Here is a 21,941-nt window from a genome sequence, read left to right as displayed (position 1 = left end):
CGTGTCGCCACGTAATACTAGTCCGTAAATCCAGAATTCTGGTAATCATTGCTCACAAAGGCTGAAATACGCTGCCAAATTCTGTGCGTTCCAAGCATGGAGAATCTTTCAGCTGATGCGGCTCACCTATCGCCTTCACTGCGTGCGTGTGAGGGTACGGCTGAGAGTGATATATTCTGTCAAGGTAGTTTTACAAGAACATGGTAGCATGCTCATTAAGGCCGGTGCCAGGCTATACAGGCTTTTGTATTAGCTCGATCATCGAGCTCGCCAAGTATCCCGAAGGCATCCACCTGGGCAGGCTCACTTTATAGCTCAATCTTTCCGGGTGCGGTCACGAGATCAAGTCGGACCGCGGGATAGGTACAGTAGCGTTTTCATTGTTCCTGATGCTAGTTTTGTTATTGTGTCAACGGTCTCTACTCTACTTAGTGTCGCGAAGGACGACAGGCTCATGTATTAAGTTAGTATCCTCATTCGCGATGACCTTGTATTCGGCAAGCCTACCTGTAATCGGAAATTTTCTTGTGTGCTTTCGGAAATATCTCACTGCTAACTATGAAGATGAAGGATGAGCAGTGAATGGCAGAAGCTTCCAGCGATGCACGTGATATCGCGCCCGCACACAGTCCGTGCCCGTCGCGCCTTCCTCGCAATATTTGACCCCACAAACAAAGCCTGATCTGCCAAATCACCTCACGGAACGAAGACGGTGACTGCCAGTTGCCATCTCACCAGTGATGGCGCGCGGAAGACGCGCTAAGGCCGCCGCCTATCACTGTGCGATATGTCAGCAGTCCTTCTCCAGCAAAGCTGAGCTCAACCACCACACTGCCAACCACGACGACACCAGCACTGCGAAGCTGGTGTGCGCCATCTGCGGCTGGTATTTCGACGATTCGCACGCCCTCGAGCTCCATCAGATACAGAGCAGTCACGCACCTCCCCAGCCAGCATCTACGAGCTTGACAACGGCGCTTGCCCCATCGCTCGACGAAATGGCGGTTCACTGCGATCGTTGCCAGAAGCAGTTCGCCACTCAGAAGCAGTTCAGTAATCATCGCAGCAACATGGCGAGTGCGTGCGCCGACTGGAAGCACACCACGAAAAGGCCGCAGCCACCGACACCCGCTGTAGTTGCCCCGGGGTACGTTGACCTCGACAGACCCAACGACGAGCCATCTGTAGTGCCCAACTACGATGATGGTGTATCATCATCATCTGACTCCGTCGACAGCGATGTCGGCATCAAGTGCAACGACTGCAAGCGCATCTTCCGCTCCCTGGGCCACTACAACAACCACATGCTAGGTTGCACTCCTGTATCGACGACCGCACAAGTCCGCGAGGTGCTCCCCGCTACCGCATTGGGTAGCTCTCCACTCACCACAAACCAGATGAGGGCTGCAAACGCACCTGTACTGGCACCCCGAGCCCCGATTTCGTCTAATGTATCTTCCACGCATACCAGCAATCCGGCCGCTTTTGCATGCGATACCCGAGGCTGTGATCGTTCCTTCAGGTCCGAAGCCGGCCTCAAACAGCACAAGCAGGACGCTCACGGTGTCGGAGGTCAGGCATTGAACTTGGCCGGCCGCGACTCGTGGATGCTCAGCAATCGCGAGCGAGAACGAATGCGGCAAGAAGGTTTGCTTCAACAAACTCCTTCCTCTCGAGGCCGTGGCGGCCAAGCAGGTCGTCCAGCCCCTCGTGGAGCACCTTCCCGTCCTCGGGGGGCTCCTTCTTCAACAAGACCATCCGTACAACAACAGCAATCTGCCTTCGCCCGTCCAATGCCGCAGCAACCTCGCTTGCCAGTCCAACAACCTCCTCCTGCCCCCAACAGCATCAACATGGGCGGCATTGCGGAGCTTGACCAGGCCAAATCTATTCAGGCAAAGACACAACGCTTGCTCATCCAATCAGATGTCTTCATTCTACACGATGGAAAGGTCAACGCCTGCGATATTATGTGGACTCGGATCGGTGTCGCCAAACAGTACGACGTGGTTAAGATGCTCGACGGGATGTGCCATCTCCCAAAAATGCTGCAAGGCGAATACATACCTCCTCCAAAGGCATTGAAAGAAGATTACAAGGCCACGTATTTGTCAAGCGACTTCAAAGCCTCCCCCGAACGCAACATAACCAAACCAGGCCTTGGCGCAGTCGCCATCTCATGCAGCAAGATCCTGCTAGCAAACGGCTGTCCCGAGGTCGTCAAGATAGCAGCTGTTGATCTGATCACCTGCCGAATCCTTATGAACCACCTTGTCTGTACTGATCCGCACGCAAAAGTCAAAGATTGGTACTCCCCGGTCACCGGATTGTTCAGTTGGGACGACATGGAGGGAGCTCGAAAAGCCGGGTACAAGATCTTCAAGGGCTGGGCGGCAGCACGAGATGCGCTACACAGGTTCGTCGACAAGGAGACCATTATCGTTGGCTGCAACCTGCGTTCAGATCTAGACGCTCTCCGTATGATCCATGGACGCGCCGTCGATATCGCCAAGGTCGTTGAGAAGGCTGCTCAGGGTCCGCTCAGCAAGGCGCAGCTAGCACTGGATGGCTTGTGCCGCGATTTTCCTGAGATCAAGCTCAAGAGCGACCCCGAGTATGGTCGGGACAGTCTGATGAACGCTTTTGCGGTACGTGAGTTCGGCTTGTGGGCGCTTAAGAACGCCGATAAGCTCGGCATGTTGGCGAAAAAGAGGAGTCGAGAGTATCAGAACGCTATGCCAAAAGTTGCTGTTGCAGGAGCTTGATGAGATACGCAGAGTTTGAGACAGACAGAACAGATAGGATTACGACAACCAATGCAAAGAACTGAACCCACTTACTGATGATTGCTGTGATGTAACGTGTGCACTGCAGACAACATCAGTACGAAAACCGATATCTAACAAGGTCCGAAGGCGATGTAGATTCCTGGGTGATTCTCATGAAGATACCTACGACTTATCGTTCTTCTCCTCTTGTTCCTTCTCCACCACATCCACCACAAACGCACCACCCAGCAAAATCGCCGGCTCATCAATACTATGATGCTCATAGCTCAACGTCCCCACACCACCGGCCTCCAGAATCAAACTAGGATTCTCCTCCAACCTCTTCCCCACCCACCTCGCCGCAAAGCTCCTCAAAATATGCCCATGCGCCACAATAAGCACATCATTCGGCTTCCCATCCTTCCCAAACTTGCCCTTGTGGTACTTCTCCCTCAGCTCCTTGATCAGCTTATCCAGTCTCTCCGTCACATCCTCTGGACTCTCGCCGCCTTCGCACCCATCTTTCCATATGTCCCAGTCAGACCCCAATCCGCGTTTCTCACGATCGGCTTTTATTTCAGAGGTCACGCGGCCTTCGTAGTCGCCGTAGTCCCATTCTCGGACTGCTTCTGTTACTTCGATTGTGGCGTGTGTGCGGATGTCCGGCGTGTGCGGTTTTGAGGCGTCGTGCCAGGGGTAGCGTTCTTTGCAGCCGAGGTTTAGGAGTTCGAGGGTGCGTTGGGAGCGCGTGCGGGGGGAGACGTAGCTGTGTGTGCGGGCTTAGTGGCTGAGAGTTTTGGGGTTTCTTGGGTTGTTTCTGGGGGGTTTGAAGAAGGGGGTTTGGACGTACATGTGTGCTAGGTTGCTTGGTACGATTAATCTGTCGTCGCCGACGAGCGCTTTACCAGTGGCTTTTACACGCTTCTCGCCGTTTTCGGTGAGTGGTATGTCTGAGACTCCTGTGTGACGTCCGTTTAGCGACCATTCTGTTTCGCCGTGGCGGATTATGAAGACTCGTGGGTCGGGCATTGTGTCTATTTGGAGACCTGCTGTTGTGGCTGCTGGTAGAGGAAGATCGTAGTGGCGAGACGCGACGCGCAGGGAACGGGTCAATTGAAAAGTTCGGCAGGAAAGCGCGTGCAGAAGACGAGGTCGCAGGGAACGTTACGAAGGTAAAGTCCAAGGCAAGCGTGAAATGGAGTATGCAACCATCACGGCAGCTACCGGAGCTCAGTCCGTAGGTATGACGTTGGTATGGGGAATTATTTAGCATGGTGGGGCGTGCCAGAGACGTGTTGGAGCTACCCCACCATATCCGCTACACGCGCCTTGTCATGCTTCGACGCGCACAGTAAGCCTTGGTCATCTCCTTGTTGGGAAACTTGAATGGAAGATGGGTTCGAGTATATGGTGAGCACATTCACTTCTGCAAAAGGACAGGGCAAGTGGCGCGAATGTCAGAGACGAGGGTGAGGTATCTTGGCTGACATTTGGTATAGAGACAAAACTGATCTCCTTCCTGAAGATGCCTGGGCAGATGTAGATGCGACGACATTTGCGGTACTCTCCATTCAGACAAGTGTGAAAGCCAACCCATATGATTACTCCGCTACAATGGCGTCGTTTGGCACACACTGGAAGTACCATTCTAGCAAACATCAGTTTCGTAGCAAAAAAACGACGCATTGGTGTCAACATACCGTTCTGTTCCACGCATGTTGAGCCCTTTTCGCAAACCGTGCAGCCGTCCCAAGGCTTAGTGTAATCCCATCCTCCGCACTTGTAGTAAGCAGGCACAGGGCATCTCGTGCTGCTTGGGCCAGTCTCTTCACCCGTGGTCTGTGTGGGCTTCTCGGTAGACTTTGTAGTCGTCTTAATAGTAGTCTAAAAAGGTTAGTATGGATTCACGATGAATGACTATAATGACTGACCTTGGTCGGGGTAGGCTCTGGCTTCTTGCTGGTTGTGGGTGGCTCAGGCTTCTTGGTCGTAGTGGTCGACGTTGGTGCTGGCTTCGTACTTGACTTGGGTGGTTCGGGCTTCTTTGAAGTGGTTGTAGGTGTCGGCTCTGGCTTCTTGCTTGACGTGGTCGGCTCAGGTTTCTTGGTTGTTGTCGTTGTGACTTTGCTTGTCGTTGGCTGTGGCACACCTGATGTAGGCCGACTGATGTTGTCGGTGCAACGGCCTCCAATGCATGTAATGATGTACGTCTGGCGTGGCACGATGTCGACATGGTTGTTTGCTGGCGCCTACTTCAAGTCAGTATGAGCTACCATTGCAAGTATCGACGTGCTTACCGCAAAGCATACTGCCGAGAGGCTTGTCAAAAGCGCAAGCGTGGTGAGCTGCATGGTGATTTGATAGTCAGGTAATGATATATTCTTGACTGAAGATGCTGCCCCAGGTGAGGAGTCTGAATTCATGGGACATCGACAGCATCTTATAGCCACGAGCTTATGTTACTAGTCGGTTCAAGTCTAGGAAGTCGATGACAGGCTCAATGATAGCTTCGTGGCTCCTCTTCTGAACACCCGCGGCTCCATTGTAGACATGCAGTCTGGCCGGGGCCAAGCCCAGATACGAGGCCATCCCAATCTGCTCTTGCATTCGCCTATATTGTGGCTAGCGAGTTTGTGTGCCATTGTGACGGTACGGGCAATGTCAAGCATGGCGAGATCTCGTCCAGTCAGCCAAACACGACAAAGCACTCAAAAGTTGCATTTGGAAGCCTTGAGGAGATAGACTGCGCTACAATCGATGGATGTATCCGCGTTTGTTGCAGAGTATTGCAGAGTGATGCTTAGACGGGTTACCCACGATACACAACTACAAGGCTTTGACCAAAATTCCTTGCCTAAAGGCAAATCGCAGCTCGCCTGCGTTCCGAGATGCTTCGCGACTATTCTTGATGCTATTCTTATCCATGGCCACGCTTATAGACTGGGATGTGTTTTAGCCGCAAATTGATACCCAGTTGACCCATGTCCGAACACCAGACTCACATCCACTCGAGGGCGATCGTGATTCGTTTCCTTTTCCCAGATGGCGAAAGGATAGATTGTTCGATACAAGCAGTGAGACTGGTAGCCGGAACACTTGACGGGAAACCCGCGCGACGCTCGAGACGATCGCAGGATTGTATCGTAACCCGGGGGCGGATGATTAGGATGCGGAAGAGTGGGCGCTTTGCATGCCGAGCCAGATCATGGGGTTGACACTGCTCGAGAAAGCTTTAGGCGAGTAATGGCAGTAGTGCGCGAGGAGCCACATGGGTAAAATGAACGGTAGTTACTGTCCAGGCCTGGAGGGTAATACCTGATCATTCACCGCCTGCTCCATTCTCTTGCTGAGTGCCGTTTCCCAGGAGGTCTCCAACACCAATCCACTTCCTCATAAGGAAGGCGCCCTGTGGCCTCAGCTTCCTGTAGTATCCCTCTTCTCTCTCGAGTATCTCAAAGTTCCGCTTCTTGTACCATTCCATGCCTTCTTCATTGGCCTCCCACACATGTGCTGTGACACAGCGTACACTGTGAAGCTCGACGGCTTTCTTCACTATCGTCTGTAGAAGATGCATAGCGATGCCGTGGGAGCGGTAGGGAGCTAGGACGCCAATAGTGGAGATGTATAGGTTCGAGGAAGGAAGTATGCGACATCGGACGGCACCAACGAGATGTGGTTTCTCTGTGGGTGATGCTGAGGTGGCATTCGCGGGCGACGAGTGCCATACTGCTACGAGGGTAATGCCGTGGTGTGGCTCGGTCATTGTTTCCTTGTAAAAGGTCTCTGGGTAGGATATGGGTAGAGTGAGGGTATTCAGGCGCTTGAATGCCGGTAGCAAGTCTTCGGTCAGGGGTACAAGCTGGACGTTGGGCGGTAGAGGGCGTAGGTCGAAGAGCTTCGGGATGGCTGGCTGTTGGGTAGAGAGGGAGATGGGTGAAGGTATGCGCGAGATAGCAGGCGTGACTGTTCGAGAGGGACGAGGACTCTTCTTTGATCGCGGTCTTGAAGGTGCTTGGAGGAAGTCGTCGGGTATGTCGTTCCAGTTCTCCATGTTCGAAGGCGTAGGGGTCGGGTTAGAGGGAACGCGCGTCGGCGCAGAGACAGACTTTGGGGGAGGCGGTGGCCGGTTGGTCTTTGATGATGCCATTGGAGGAGCGTTTGAGGGCGGCGCGGGTTGTTTATCGAGGCTTGGCTTCTTGAGCCAGTTGTTCAAGGAGGACTGCATCGCGGGCAAAGAGCGGCTGGGTTGGCTGTGATGATGATGTCGTCGTGGGTCGTGATTTGGGTAATAATAGCCAATGTATGGTCACGTGGACAACAGCGATTTGCTAACGTTGTATCCTCGCGATAAGCTGTGAATTGTCAAGTAATGGAAGCGCAACCCACAAACACAAACATGAGGGGAGACTTCTGGTGTTTCCCTGACGCGCCCTCGGATCGTTTGCAGGGATGTTTCCTAGCGTGCTTTCGTCGGCCAAGCCGTCAGCTCCGACTTCTTGCAGGAACAGCATCATCGCCCTAGAAATCCCCAGGAGCCACCACCGCAATCATGGGCGCCGAGAACTCAAAACCCTCGTCAGAGGTCAAGCAGCACGTCTTCTCCTCGTACGTCGCATCTTCCGCATTCAATGGCCCCGGCCCCTCATAAGAGATGAATCAGCCAGTGACGTCGTGTGCTGATAATTTGCGCGCAGAGATCACCCCTACAGCTTCTCCAATGAACTCGTCGGATCGCTGCAGAAGAACACTTTCGTACGTGCAATGGCTGAAATGGGCGAATTGGGGCTAACTCACTTGCAGACAGACTCGGCGCGATCAAGACAGCAAGAACTCCAGTACCAGGAACGTCTAACCGCCGAGCTCGAGAAGCTGCGCGAACAAGAAACCCAGAACTTCTCCAAGTTCAGCGAAACCCTCTCCAGCGAGACCCCACAGTCCGATGAACCCTCCCTAGTCGAGAAGATCCAGGATGCGACATCCAGCAGCTCCACCCTCGCCGAGAAGCAAAGACAAAAGGACATGAGCAGGGACAGTGTCACCAAGGAGATCGAGCAGCTCAAGGCGAAGCTCGAGCAGCGGAAGAAGTTGGAGCAGGCCGATGCCGATGTCACCAAGGCCAAGGAGGCTGTCGTCTCATGTCTGCGGACACACGACCGCCGACCGCTGGATTGCTGGAAAGAAGTCGAGACCTTCAAGCAGGAGGTCGGACGCCTGGAGAAGGAGTTTGTACAAAAGACCATCCGATGAGACACGATGCGAGATTGTGACGGTGAGGTTTGGTATAGGCGCCTTTGTATAGTTGGGTTAGGTGGGATAGCATCCTTGAGGGCATTTCTTATCTCCAAATCCCTACGTTACTTATTACTTGCATCTTGCTGAATACACCGCTACTACACTACCCATGTGGAATCGCGCGGGGTACCTTTACTGCGATGTTTTTATGACTGTGGGTTACGTCTCTTTCAACTGTCGGTTCTTTCAGTCACCACAACTATCTTCTATTCCTTGCACATTTTGAGAGATTGATCTCACGTTTTACGTATGTTTGTCCATGGCTTTGGCCACCAGTGGACGAGCATCACCTTTGCATCGCAATTTTCATTATCACAAGTCGCCCTCACCGCGCGTCAGAACGCATGAGTTCTCTAGGCTGCCTACGCCATCTGCAACAAAACTGGGCTACAGCTCACCTTCCTTCCCCTTCTGGCGTCTAGCAGACTCACCTTCACCGTTGATGCCTTGGCGCTTTGGCCTCTTTGCTAGAATAACAACACAGTGTCTCTCGCAGTTTCGACTGCTAAACACCACGCAGGCAGCTTTAAACACCGGCTACAGCAACATCGTGTCTGCCTGTTAGTTGCACTTCGCAACTCGCAAGTCGCGATAAATCTATAGCTATCGTTGCTAGCGCGCGCATTACAGCAACTACCTAGTCACGACTTTGTGCAAAAGGCAACTGCCAGGTAGGCCGCGTGGATCGTCGCGCCTTCCACTCTAACTTTCATGGTTGTGTCGCTAACACTAAGCAGCAACAGCAGTCAACATGTCATCAACGCGACCCTACATGGTACTCAACGAAGACGACGAGAAGTGGAACGACGATGACAGTGATATTGAGCTTCTCGACTATGGTGATCCGCTCCTTCCTCATTCAACTGACTTCACTGACTGACATTGAAATTCCAGATTCCGAGTCCGATCATGAGATCATCGCGGGTAATTCTCGTGAGGCCTCTGCTACACCATCCAAGCCAACCGCGAATGACGGAAAGAGCCGCGCGCACAAGGCTCGGTCCAACAACGACATTTCTCTACCGGATGTTGCGATCCAGAGATACAAAATCAGCACAGGTTTCGTCATCAAACCGGGCGACACAGTGGAATTGAAAGATCACTCGAATCAAGATAAGGGCGCTATGCATTCGGGAGACTTTCTACGCATCAAGAGCATAATCATGAACATGGAGACGGATGATGTGCGACTCCGAGGTTGGCGCATGCGGCGTACAAAATACCTTGGTCAGATCTTCGATTGTGAGTACGACCAAAAAGGCAAGCTTGAAGATGTGTACTGACTCCTCTTAAGGGAAGACGAACGAGTTGGGCATGGTCCTACGTCTTGATGAAGATGACCCGACATCACCTTTTGTCGCTGGAATGGAAGACATCGAAATCGAAGATGTCTTACGAGTACGCGACTGTACGCTGACCAACAAACCCTACCCGTTACTCAGCTTCCGATCCGAAGGTTGTGCTGCATGGCCGAATAGTATGAGTAAAGACGAAGTCAAGCGACAGATCTTCCATGGAGGTAGGCTCACTTGCCGTGTCGTCAACATTCTCTACATAAGTGGCACAAGGACAAAGCCATATGGAGGCGTCGTTCGTCATCTATATACCCACGAGGCGGATGCGACTGGGACACCAGCTCAAACTTCAGATCCCGGTAATTCTCGCCAGACTTCGATATCGGTAGAGGAAACTGAAGAGGACGGATACGTTGTCGTGAACCAGGCGCCTTCTGCAAAGAAGCGGCGTGCACGCGACGACTCTCCTGACTTCGAGATCTTGGAACAAGAGCCATCAAAGCGAAAGACTCAGCATCCATCGAAGCAGGGCCGTCTAGTGTTCGGAGACGTATTCTGCGGAGCTGGAGGTGCAAGTCAAGGCGCTGCCCAAGCCGGGTACCATGTTCAGTGGGGTCTTGACAATGATGAACGCGCGTTTGCTGCATACCGCCTGAATCATCCTGGTGCATACGCATGGAAGATGAATGCGCACGATTTCCCGCCGAAGGGTATCAGCAAAGAGAGCTGGAAAGTCGACGTACTACACCTCTCGCCCCCTTGTTGTTATTGGAGTCCGGCACAGTAAGAGAGCACTTTCATGATAAGATCATCTACTAACACCTGTCAGTACTCACGATGGACCCAAAGATCAGGAGAACTATGAAGCCATCTACACCGTTGGTCCGATTCTAAACAAGGTCAAACCGCGTGTCGCAACACTTGAGCAAACCTTCGGCCTCGCAACTCACGAGCAACACAAGAGGAACTTCCTTATGCTCTTGTATGATATTGGCAAAGCCGGCTACGATGTGCGCTACAAGATTCAGGACCTAAGTCAATTCGGTCTCGTACAGAAGCGCAAGCGTTTGCTGATCATTGCTGCAAGGTTCGTGGTTTGCGATCCACGCGCCAATGATAGACATACTAACATGTCTCAGACGGGGTACACCTTTACCTCCCTTCCCAAAGCCCACGCATGGCGCTTCAGGAACTGGTCTAAAGCCTTTCGTGTACATCGACGATGCCCTCACGCACATTACCCGCCAAGGCAGGCGAGCTATGAACGACCCTTACCATCAACCGAAGTGGTTTCCCATCCCCAGACCAGCCTATAACCCGCGAACATTCCTCCAAGGCTGCATTACCACCGGCGGTACAACAGCTTGCCACCCCTCTGGCAAACGACACTTTACACCTCGTGAACTCTCTTTGTGCCAGAGCTTCCCATACGTGTATCAATTCACCGGTGCCCAGGGCGAGGCCAAGAAGCAAATTGGAAATGCATTCCCGCCAATTATGGCACAGGCAATGTACCAGGTAATTGCACAGACTCTAGAAGCCTTTGAAAAGGGCCTTATCGGAGCTGAAGATGATCTCTCTGACCTGGATACCATTCTGAGACCCAGCGGTGAGAGCGTTCCTCAACAGCGACGTCTCGATAGCTTCACCGGAAGCGCCAACATACCTTTCAGGCCTTCTCGAACCGCCAGCCCTAGGGTGGCGAGAGCTACCGAGTCACGCACTTCATCGCCCTCTACGCGCAAGCATGGGTCCGATTCGATGCAATCGCGCCGCAGGAATGAGAATAGCTTCCCGTCTATGAATCTCCTTGATGGTGTACTGAGTGGCATGAACAACTTTGCCAACAGAAGCACCGCTTCCGCCAGCAGGTCCACCAGACGACGTCGCGAGCCTAGTATTCCAGGCGACGATGACGAAGTCATCTATATTCCCAGCGACAGCGAATGAGCTTCTGAGATTCTGTCTGAAGAGGAGGCAATCGTCACTGCGCGAATTGATCTCATGTATCCTCGGAAGCTGCGCCGCCTTAATTTACTTGGGCAGAAGCAACCTCTGAAACATCGAGTCATGTGCATTGAAGCAGTCGGTTATCGTGACAAGCTACACGCCATCTGTGTGAATACAGTTCGTTTCACATCTAGGTTGCAAGGATAGTCTGTGAGGAACTTGTACAGCGAAGTACGTGCATACTACATTTTCCTAGGTTCTAGTTGCAGTCAACTTGTATATAGAATACACAAGATGTTTCCACTTCTTGACCTAGGTGTATGCGTGACAAGATGTGTTACACGCGATGTTGGCTGCTTTCCTTGCTATCCATCGATCTCGAGAGGGTGCGACAATGCTCGATCTTGATAACGCGCCTCACTAGCTCCATCGCGTCATAGCACACCATGTATCCGTATAATGTCTAGGAGAACACTCCGTACACTCCAAACTGAGGCCTTTATGCGCACAGCCTCCTACTGGTGGACATAATCGGAATATTCTGCGGGATACTAATCGGGCCTGACCACAAGATAGACAAGAGTAGAGCACAAGGCTACCGAAAGAGGTAATTTGAGAGACGTACGCTATTGTCCGACCCCCAAGCCAAGCGCTCCCCAGACTGCATGTGTGAAGCACAAGGCCGTCATACCGTGTGCGATACCGACTCCCAGAGCCCAGGAACAACATCCGGACCGGCCAATTCCAGGTGCACGCCGCTGACCCAAAAGCTTAATTGCGACCCAAGCCCGAGCAAATCCAGGTTTGACGTGCTGTCACCCCCATCCACAGGATCATCTTGCGAACCTGGGCTACAGTAACGAAACCGCGTAATGAGTATACGCCGTACGCCCATCCCCCAAGCACCGACGTCCGCCCGTCTTATGGTAAACATCTTACGATTCTGACCTCATTGCGTCCAGGGTGCCAAACTTTGCAACACCGACGCTCTGTCCTCCCTCTCCCGCACCAATGGTCTCACCGGCAACTTGCAGAAACACGACACAACCAGCATGACCCATGTTGAGAATTTCACCTTCCTTCCAAAATCTTACATGGACGTGGTAGAAGCGTTTACCCTGCGTCCGCCAAAGTACACGTGCTTACCTACATTGGCATTTCTGACGACCGCCCATGCTCATGTTGTGATGGTGATGGACATGTGCTAGCCTCGCTTCTTCTCGTGATAAGGGAAGCGAAAAAAAGAAAACAAAGAGGAGAAATTAAAAAGAGGGCAGCGAATCACGTCGTTTCGGTACGCCTTCCGGATGTAGCGCGAGAGGGCAGGAAAAAATCCAAGATAGATTGCTTGCTCCTGTCGACCCTCTCGGCCAAGTTGATGGATTTAGATTGCGAAGTTACATGCACGACAAATGCATCCAAAGGCGGTTTTTCTCGCTTTTCCTTTCTGCTTGGAGAGCGGGACCTGCGATCGGACCGTTTGTGATGGTAAGCGCCCCTCCCCGCCTCGTCACGAGAGATGATGTGGGCTATGCAGGTTGATTGAGGAGGTGCCTGCGGAGTTGGATCCGGTTACACACCGCTATCTATTGCTTGGTTCAAAGCGTCTTTTTTTGTTGCCCTTCCCATTGGGCTTTTGGGGCGGTTTGCTGGCAGGAAGCGTCGACGTTGCTGCCCGGGCGGTCTTGGTACGTCGTCATATGAAGGAGGGTCGGGGGGTGCGATGGGAGCGGAGCGGAGACAGAAGCCGGACGGAGGGGTATATCGACGATGCGCATGCAAGATAGGTGGGATGATGGACGTTCAGGGTCCGATTGTCGTTCGGAGAGACCCAACGATACGCCCATGCCAATGCCAATGCCATGACACGGGGAAGTCTCTTCGGTGGCTTGCCGCATGTCAGATTTGTTTCCATGGTTCGCTCGTATACTGGATGGTTTGTTTCGACACGGCTCGTAGCTTGGGATCGTCTTTGTTCGTCAAGCGCGCCAGGTGTGCGATGAGTAGCGGTAAAGAGGATACCACATTCAGGCCCAAAGTCAGGTCAGGCGATGGCTCGTCGGTGCATGACATTGCATGAGTGAGGCACAACGCCCTTTCCGGTTCAATGGAACTAGAGACGAGTGTGGAGCCGACTTGAGCGTCTCCCTCGTTTATCATTCGCGTGGAACTGTTCTTCCCGACCCTCTAGTGCTGATCTTGCTAGCGTGCCATGTGCGTTCCCGCTTCTGTTTCTTGTATCTTACCTGCTGTGGCTTTGTTGTGATGCCGAGCGTTTGAGCCTTGCGCGGCATGGTAGATGCACGCCGCGCCGTCGAATCGCATGTGAATATCTAGTGCTGCAGCTAGAGTATCTACTACAGCGGAATTTCGCTAGTTAGTCGATACAGCGGGCTGTGCTTCAGGTCTTGAGGCTGTTTGGAAGGTCAACGAGGGTGGACCTCGGGCGTGCGTCGAACAAAGGACAGCAAAACGGCGCTGTTTTACGGGGTGTGTGCCGGAGTCTTCGGCCGACAGGTACTGAGTTGTTCGGAACAGCAGGAAACGAGTGCAAGTCTGCCCGACTGGAGTTAAGATAGCCCGGCTTGGTTACCCAGGACAAAGGAACATGCCGATTCGGCAATCAAGCGGGAAAAAAAGCAAGGGATCAACTTTGACATCAACTCTCCACTTGCACACGATGCCGCATATTCGCCGTGTGGGCCGTTTGGGGCATCACCAACGCTCTTCTTGAGACTTGTATCAGACAGGCGCGGACTAACTCTTCCGCGCTCGCCCGTGGAAACACTCTAGAACAAGACTTGGAACCTAGCGCAGCCGACATGCGAGACTACGCTTCTTGGATGTCTGTTCTCAATCGAATAAACCTTCTTTTCAATGTTTCTAGAAACACACCATGGCCGCGCTACCGGACTTTCTCCCTGACATATCGGGGCGTCTGCTTCGTGCCTGCTAGCCAGCCGCTCGACATGCCCTCCGGAGCCTTGCCGAACCGCCTTGAGCACCTACCATAGTTTCATCACCTTCTACACCGGTACATTGGGCGCAAGGATGTCTGCAGCCGAACGCCTCAGTCCTTCCACATGATCCTTGCGAACATCGATGATCTGCACGTCAATCGCGTCTTTGGACGGCAGAGCTAGGAGTATTTGGAAGTCTGCATCGTGAGCGCATGGACGTTTTTCTTGCTAAGGGTCTCCTAAGGCCGTTGCCAGTGAAGGGGTTCCTGGCTACACGGCTTCCTAGATAGCTAGGTGGAGCGAGTCAAGTGTAATGAATTCATGGGCTTGCAACAGGATGACGATTACGGAATGGGTCACTTGATGCCGTCTTCGAGAATAAAGACCGGGGGTGTGCGCTGCTGTGGCTGATGTTGATGTTGTGGAAAGCTGCTCACTCTACTATTCCGACTCTCTCTTGATCCATAGGGCTGGCCTTGCTAAGGATCTGAGCCTCATTTCTCGATACGACATATCGGCCCATATCTTTCCTGTCGCCAACTAATCAGTCGAGTCGAGGTACTAAAAGTTGACGGATAAAGTCAATTCCTTGAAGACTTCAACCATCATGGCGAAAACAACACGCTCACCGTTCCTGGATATCCTTCCTCCAGAGCTCCGTCTACACATCTACACACACCTTCTCGTCGCCCCATCATCCATCAAAGGCTCCGTCGCCCGTCAAGACACAAAATACGACCTCCACACAGCCATCCTCCGAACAAACAAACAAATACACCACGAAGCCCGCTCCGTATTCTTCGGCAAAAACACCTTCTACATCACATCCATACCACCAACTCCCTCCAGCAAAGATGCCATCGACGACCAACAACAAGAAGAAGAAGGATCCGGCGCCTTTGAACCCCCTCTCCAACTCACCGACCTCCCCCTAGTCCGCCATCTCGAAGTCGACCTCCTCTACTACCCCACCTCTATGACCACATCCCTAGACTCGCGCGACGGAATCTGGAAACCCGTTTGCACTGGCGCAGACCGCTACACCACCAGCTTATCCTACCTCCTCAGCACCGTCTCGCCCAGTCTGCTCAGCTTGAAAATCTGCGCAGACACGCGCCGCTACGTTGGAAGTACCACAGGCCAGGACGCTCATACCCTCAGCGACAAGTTCAAGGCCGATACCGAGAGATTGCAAGTTCAGAAATTGCTTACGGGGTTCTACATGGCGGATAGTAACACGCTGTTCAAGAAGGCGATGAAGGATTTGCTCGTCAGGGACATAACTTTGCACTTTGATTTTCCGGAGAGCTACTTTGATTTCGTGGTGGGAAGGGAAAGGCTGTGCGGACAGAGCTTGGTCGAATTGGCCGGACAGGTATTGGCGGCTAGGACGGAGATTAGGTTCAAAGCTGCGTTGCAGGAGGTTGGTGTGGGGAGTGAGGTTGCCGAAGCGGGAGTCGTTAACTTGATTCCGTTTCCGTGTTGAGGAACTGGTGTTTATGAAGGTTGGGTGAATTGGAGGAATCGTTTGGGACAAGCATTTTGGCATGATACCATGATTTGAGAGCACATTGAGCATTTGAGGGCGTTTTTGGTTTACAAAATTTAGATCGGAGGTTGGCATTAGGGGGTACAGGCAGCATTTCAAAGCATCACATTCACATCTCTACATCTGTCCATCGAAGTAACGACTGGTTGATGTAAACAAACAAGCTACCAAGGTTGACGCGTATGACTCGCGATGTAAACAAACGAAAGCTCATCGTCCCTGACCACATCCCTGATCTTTGTCGTATCCTTCATCAGTATCGTAAATCGTAAGCGTCGTCTCATATCCATACATGAACCAAAATCGCAGTCAAAACCAAACACAGATGGAACGCAAGTAGCTCGGAAGGTAAAAGAAATATAATAATACACTCGTAGGGATGTCTACGCTTACCAACGGTCCTCCTCTAGACTCTAATAGTCCCTCCTACGATGGCGCCTCGTTTTCACAGGGCTACCATCACCCTCAGAATCGCTGCTGAAGTAGTCGTAGTCATCGCGACCATAGTCGTATCCATGATCTGGACGGCGATCGCGGTCGCGCCTGTCATCCTTTCGCGAGTCGCGATCGTCGTGTCCGCGCGACTTGGAACGGAGGCGGTCTATCACGCTGCGGCTTCTAGCACGGAGGCTGGGGCCTTTGCTGCGTTCGCGGTCATGCGCACGCGTTCGTGATCGGGAGCGAGAGCGGGACTTGGAATGGCGGTCGCTTCCGCTTCTATGATGGAATTAGAACGAAGACTAGTCAAGTGTGTGCGCAAGACTCACCTCGAGCGTGTCGCCATCTGCCTGGCACCCAACGCACCCGCAGCTGCTCCTGCCAGTGTGGTCAGCCTACTTTTACCCAAAGACCTGCCCGCGAGTCCTCCCGCCAACGCACCTCCCACCGAAGCCGCCAAACTCTTTTCGCGCAGATCCATGCCGTCAAATCTATCACGCATTTTAGTCATGCGTGAATCATCGCGACGGGAATCTTTGCTAGAGCGGGACTGATGGGAGTGAGAGTCAACGGACCTAGCCCTGTGGCGATGTTCGCGACGAGGCTTGGTACTCTCACGGCGGGAGGAGCGAGTTTCGGTGTATGGGGCCATCGACTGTTCAGCAGATGGGGGCACGTAGGTCGGGTAGACTGCGCTGGGCACAGGCGCGAAAGTAGGCTGAGAGTTGGAGCGCTGGCGGTTGAAGGGCGGGGGAGATGGCTGGTAGCCAGCGCCGCTCGCAGGGAACTCGGTGTGGTGGTAAGGGTTCATAGGGGAATTCGATCCCACTGGCGGAGGAGGGATAGGCGCATCTACAGCGGGCGAAGGGGCGTAGCCGGGGCCGGGAGCGTATCTAGAGCTTCGGGGCGCATCGTACTGGCCATAATCCAACGAGACATTGCGTGGCTCTGTAGGTGGTGGCTTCGGAGTGTTAGTAAGTGGGCGCTGGAGCAAGGCCGCGAGAGGCGGCTCGTATGACGGAGTGAAAGCAGCAGAAACGGGAGAACCGCGAGAAAGCGTGCGAAGTAAATGAGGCTGAAAGGAAAAAGGGCTGGAAGTCGCTGACGTGGTCCGGCTTCGCAACATGGGCGGACAAGAGTTCGCCGGTGTTGGATGCTCGGGCATGGTCGCAAGTGTGGCGCGTCGAAAAGAGGAAAAATTATTTACCTGAGGAGAGTATCCGTAGGCTGGAGTGACAGAAGGGCGGCGGTCCTGCACGGGGCTCGGTGCATATTCCTGCGGATTATAGGGCTTGTATTCGGAAGTGGGCGGAGGAGGGAAGTAAGGCTGTCCCTGCTGAGGTGAGGCCATGTCTCGTGAATCGCTGTGCTGCCCGTCCAGGTCGCTGCTGTGTCTGCCGTGGCGTCCGCGACTCAGACTCCTACTAGCAGTGGTTCCCGTGCTCTTTGCGCGTCGTCGCTCCCTCTTTCGGCGCTCGCGTTCGCGCTCGTAGTCGGTGTCGTCGGTGTAGTCAGAGTATTCTGTCGGCGGGCTGCGCTCTTGCCGGGAGCTGCGCTTACTGGATCGGTCTTCGCTCCGATGCCGTTGTCTTGCGTCTCGTTCGTTGCGGTTCAAGTGCTTGCCTCTCTTCTTGCCCTCTTTGGAGTCTGGGGGTGCAAAGTAGCCGCCGGGTAACTTGTGGAAGAAGCTGTCGGGAATCTGCTCTGCGCCGTAGCTGATGGCCTTGAAGGCTAGGGCCGCCATGCTTCAGATGGGGGCCGCGAAAGCCGGATGTCGTGATGTGACGTAGGACTGTCTCCCGAGCAGCGCTGTGATTGGAGCGCAGTCGACCGGTCCCAGCGATTCGACGAGGGGGCCTAGTTCCAAAGGTTGGGAGGATAGTCTGCAGCAATGCCGGATAGCGATAGGCCGGACTACTCAGCGCGCGTTCTGGTGTGTATATCTGTAAGCGAGATAGATGGTACCTGGAGAGGGTGAGGTGGGTTGGCAGAGAATTTGTCTTGAAGAAAGTGCGCGGGGGTGTAGGCGAGGTAAAGGATTATAGGATGCGCCGCGGCAAGTGACCTCGACGGATGGCGGCAAGAAGCAATTAGATATGGCAATTGGGTAGCTGCGCTTAAAGACGATGATATAGCTGATTCGGCGCATACGTGCGACGCCGTGGCAGCCGCCTTCTACAGACTGCCAAAATGACGTCGTACGTCATCCGCCTGGCTCGTGCGCCGCTGTCATTGGAGCCGCAACCTGGGGATCGTCGCTCCCTCAGCCTCTCTGGTAGATGAATCCTACGATGCAAAAAGCACCTCGATCAACGGTGATCTTGCAGTCATTCATGCACATGTCCATGTCATCAATGCGCCTTTTTTCTGCTCTTCACTCTTCCCATCGACGCAGCAGCAACAGCACGAATGACTTCTACTGTGGCCTTCGGAGATCATGTTCAATGCAAGGGACGCACGGCCGGCATTACACCTACTCTCCGCGTGTAATCCTACATAGGGTCTGGCCTCCTATGGGGCGGTGGGCCAAGAGCACTCGGAATACACATTCCAATGCCCTTGCCCAAAACCGGGTTGCAATTCCTTACAACGCAGGGTATCTACTAGGAATGACCAGGGTGCAGCCTATCGTGACATTGGTGTGCGTTGGCAAGGCTCGTCGGCTTCGTGACATCGACCACTCGGAAGGTAGGGGCTATGTGCGATGACGCCACGTTTGGACTTTTGTGCTTCACCGCCATCATGACATGGGTTACACAACCATGGCTTTCTACGCGCACTCGTACGAATTTCATCGAGGAATGTGATTAGAATTTGAGCGTCCAACTGCATGCGCATGGACCGGGTATCTTATGCATCCTACTATTCCGGAATAACCCAACGCCAGACCGACAACGAAGAGAATGAGATGAAGATCATTCAGTCATCGTAGGCCGCTCGACTACACTTGATCAGCAGCTACCGATGCAGGGCTGCGTATTTCCCCTGCTGGTCTGCCAGCGCTATCTGGTACCTCAACCATGTCCTCGACCATTCCCAGGAATCTTTGTCTATACTCATCGCTCGTCGTCGTAATGCTCATCGGGCCATGATCTTTTCCAAACTTTAACGTGTTGAAGAGTTTGACGAGTCCCGTCATTGTCTGGGCCTGGAGTGCGTCTTTCGCCCAGAAGAAGTCGAGTACGATGGCCCGGTAAACCCACTTGCCGTCGCGCGATACGACACCTGTGCGCCATGTAGATCCTCGACCAGGGGGCGGCGGCACATCACCAGAGTTCAGGTCGGCGGGATAGCGGACCAGGAATAGCGAGTAGTCAACCGCATTATTGCCTTGTAGAATCTTAGAATCCCTGGATAGCTGCGCAACAAGCTCCTCTTTCTGATCGATAGTCACTCTGATCTTGTCTTCGAATTCATCAATGAGGCGCTCCTTGACGCTCTCGGGGGCCAGGCACCCGTTAGCCACGTCACGTTCTGGGTAGAAGTAGTCATTGGGCTTGAGGTCATATGTCTCCCATCGCTTCTGTTGGGCCTTGCTGCAGCTCGACTTCCCGTACAGAATGTTCTCCATTATTATATGATGGCTCGGCGCGGTGCCTACAGCGGCTCCGACGGTAGCTGTAGGACAGTAGAGGAGGTCGGTTATGCGGACGAGGAGGGAGTCCTCATTCAGCTCCATATGTTCGACATAGGGCTCGAGGAGGCGATCACGGAAGAAGGATTGCTCAAACTTACGCGGCAGGGACTTGATCAGGTACTTAGAATCAGGTGTCGTGAAGAATGTCTGATGCGCATTAGCCTGTCGTCCTCAGATGCCATGTTCCGCGCGTACCGAGCCTGAGTAGCCCAGGTCCCCAATGGCGATCAGATCGGTCCGTTTGCTCGTGCTTGGGCGGAAGCTCTCGATGTACCCTTCCTCTTCAATCTCCCATGTGTCATTCCTCAGTTTCTTGAACAGAGATGCGCGATAACGAGCGAGAGTCAGACTGAAGACAGCGAAGAAGGCATAGATGCGCGCAAATAGACCCAATCGCGCGCTTTCATCCTTACGAGGCGAATCTGATCTGAAGATGGCGCGTAATATAGACGCGCTGATGAGACGGTCTCGACGTCCCATGTTGATTCAATTTTGTCGCGGTTGTTGTTGGTAGAGTACACAGAAGGCAGCGTTGCGGACGCGTGAAACGCTACAGTCCCAAGGCCCGTGAATGTCAGGATGATGTCATTGCGCTAACGATGAGCCTCCTGGAGACAAGGCCTGTGTTGTCTGCGCCTCGCATCTTCACCAGCGCGCCAAATTTCCATCGCCGCAAATGTTGAGCAGCTCGCACGAAGAATCGGAGTTCCCCCCATGTGGATGAGCAATATCGAGGATCGGCTAGATCTGACGAGACGGCTGGCGGGCTTCTCTGTGCTGCAGCTAACGTTTAGCACCCAGCATAACCGCCACAAAAGCGCCACAGTTTGATTTCATCCGCCGCATTCGAGGGCGTCCAGGACGGCTTCTGCCGATACGCTCTCAACCATCTTGTCTGACACGAGAGAAACTCGGTGTACCTCGTGCTCGTGTAACAGGTAGTTATTCCCGGTATCTGGTACCTTCAATGAGACCTAATCGGTGTCTTGGAGCCGTCACCAGCAACCTTGCAGAGGCACTACAATGAGAAGATCAGCTCTGTACCAAAGTTTGCAATCATCCTGAGACGCAACAAGCCGTACGGGGCATGACTAGCCTGACCTCGGGATCTCCGCGTGTTCGGCCTACTCAACTGTCAGGGACTTTGCTGGTTGTACATGGCTAGTGGATGGAGCCCGAATACCGCTGCGAAATTTGCTCATTGCATTTACCCAAGTCTAGATTTGATGCTCCTTCACGACAACACGATTGCTTCAACTTCTCCACCTTGGCCGCCTTGCCTGCTTGGCAATATCACTGCATCTTGGAACTAGAGTCTCGAACGCGGATCTGGAGAACCTCAAACAAGCGAGCTATATATTGCCTCCTCGGAGTTGCGCCCCAAGCGATCTCCCGCTCGGCACGTCTTCCGCTGTTTCACCCTGGGCCCTTATGTGATCGCGCTAAGCGTGCCGCTACAGCGCTGCAACGGCGAGGAGCAGCGCGATGGCAAATGCAATATTGCGACCTCAAAGAGAAGCAAATACAGCGGATAGGAATGCAGTCAGAGCCTCGAGATGGAGTCTCCGCTATGTAACAGTCTCACAAAGCTAACAGTCTGTGCAACCTGAGTTCAGATGAATATAACGGGAATTCCGACATGGTACAACCTGACCATGTATGCATCTAGGCGTACTCGTCTAACGGACTAGACCCTTAGGTCCAGGCAGTTCTTGCCCCGTCTCGTCCCGGCTATCAGTTTGACGGCTGGCACCCCACATCACTTTGCCTCTCCAGTCTGCTTCACGGTGGGAAAGTTCGCCCAGCCGCTTCAGCATCCCCTTGCGGAGGTTTCTACCCTTCCCGCCCGCAAACTACTGGATAGAGGCTGTGTATCACAGCTGCAGGGTCATCAAGCCATTGTTGACTGGCGTCGATTGGTGTGGGTATTACCCTGCTTACTGACTACACCCAACATATAAAGCATGAGTGTCTTTCCTCGGTTTGACAGCATATTTGTACCACTTCAAAATTCATAACACTTTGCCACATCAGGTTGATACCAGGAATAGT

General features: G+C 53.3%; 8 protein-coding genes across 8 annotated transcripts; 4 read left to right on the top strand and 4 right to left on the bottom strand.

Annotated features, from left to right (window-relative positions):
* Positions 1 to 740: 740 nt before the first annotated feature.
* J4E84_002061 (uncharacterized protein) lies at positions 741 to 2,765 on the top strand (the record flags this gene model as incomplete). The annotated part of the gene is made up of 1 exon (XM_049384690.1): positions 741 to 2,765. The coding sequence occupies one exon, from the start codon at positions 741 to 743 to the stop codon at positions 2,763 to 2,765; it is 2,025 nt and encodes a 674-aa protein (XP_049248046.1).
* A 186-nt stretch (positions 2,766 to 2,951) lies between these two features.
* J4E84_002060 (uncharacterized protein) lies at positions 2,952 to 3,797 on the bottom strand (the record flags this gene model as incomplete). The annotated part of the gene is made up of 2 exons (XM_049384689.1): positions 2,952 to 3,534; positions 3,619 to 3,797. The coding sequence occupies 2 exons, from the start codon at positions 3,795 to 3,797 to the stop codon at positions 2,952 to 2,954; spliced, it is 762 nt and encodes a 253-aa protein (XP_049248045.1).
* A 2,290-nt stretch (positions 3,798 to 6,087) lies between these two features.
* J4E84_002059 (uncharacterized protein) lies at positions 6,088 to 6,993 on the bottom strand (the record flags this gene model as incomplete). The annotated part of the gene is made up of 1 exon (XM_049384688.1): positions 6,088 to 6,993. One exon carries the CDS (start codon positions 6,991 to 6,993, stop codon positions 6,088 to 6,090), a length of 906 nt encoding a protein of 301 aa, XP_049248044.1.
* A 324-nt stretch (positions 6,994 to 7,317) lies between these two features.
* On the top strand, positions 7,318 to 8,015 carry J4E84_002058 (uncharacterized protein; the record flags this gene model as incomplete). The annotated part of the gene is made up of 3 exons (XM_049384687.1): positions 7,318 to 7,373; positions 7,463 to 7,520; positions 7,569 to 8,015. 3 exons carry the CDS (start codon positions 7,318 to 7,320, stop codon positions 8,013 to 8,015), a joined length of 561 nt encoding a protein of 186 aa, XP_049248043.1.
* A 796-nt stretch (positions 8,016 to 8,811) lies between these two features.
* J4E84_002057 (uncharacterized protein) lies at positions 8,812 to 11,305 on the top strand (the record flags this gene model as incomplete). Its single annotated transcript, XM_049384686.1, has 5 exons — positions 8,812 to 8,899; positions 8,955 to 9,257; positions 9,355 to 10,138; positions 10,185 to 10,442; positions 10,495 to 11,305. The coding sequence occupies 5 exons, from the start codon at positions 8,812 to 8,814 to the stop codon at positions 11,303 to 11,305; spliced, it is 2,244 nt and encodes a 747-aa protein (XP_049248042.1).
* A 3,567-nt stretch (positions 11,306 to 14,872) lies between these two features.
* Positions 14,873 to 15,751, top strand: J4E84_002056 (uncharacterized protein; the record flags this gene model as incomplete). The annotated part of the gene is made up of 1 exon (XM_049384685.1): positions 14,873 to 15,751. One exon carries the CDS (start codon positions 14,873 to 14,875, stop codon positions 15,749 to 15,751), a length of 879 nt encoding a protein of 292 aa, XP_049248041.1.
* A 476-nt stretch (positions 15,752 to 16,227) lies between these two features.
* On the bottom strand, positions 16,228 to 17,996 carry J4E84_002055 (uncharacterized protein; the record flags this gene model as incomplete). Its single annotated transcript, XM_049384684.1, has 5 exons — positions 16,228 to 16,531; positions 16,582 to 16,630; positions 16,694 to 16,743; positions 16,828 to 17,213; positions 17,460 to 17,996. The coding sequence occupies 5 exons, from the start codon at positions 17,994 to 17,996 to the stop codon at positions 16,228 to 16,230; spliced, it is 1,326 nt and encodes a 441-aa protein (XP_049248040.1).
* A 1,197-nt stretch (positions 17,997 to 19,193) lies between these two features.
* Positions 19,194 to 20,369, bottom strand: J4E84_002054 (uncharacterized protein; the record flags this gene model as incomplete). The annotated part of the gene is made up of 2 exons (XM_049384683.1): positions 19,194 to 20,036; positions 20,085 to 20,369. The coding sequence occupies 2 exons, from the start codon at positions 20,367 to 20,369 to the stop codon at positions 19,194 to 19,196; spliced, it is 1,128 nt and encodes a 375-aa protein (XP_049248039.1).
* Positions 20,370 to 21,941: the final 1,572 nt, after the last annotated feature.

The sequence above is a fragment of the Alternaria hordeiaustralica genome (genome assembly GCF_023758085.1).
Source record: "Alternaria hordeiaustralica strain BMP 2776 chromosome Unknown scaffold_2, whole genome shotgun sequence".
NCBI lineage: Eukaryota > Fungi > Ascomycota > Dothideomycetes > Pleosporales > Pleosporaceae > Alternaria > Alternaria hordeiaustralica.
Note: the sequence above shows the minus strand (reverse complement) of the source record. Positions and strands in the feature narration are given on the sequence as shown.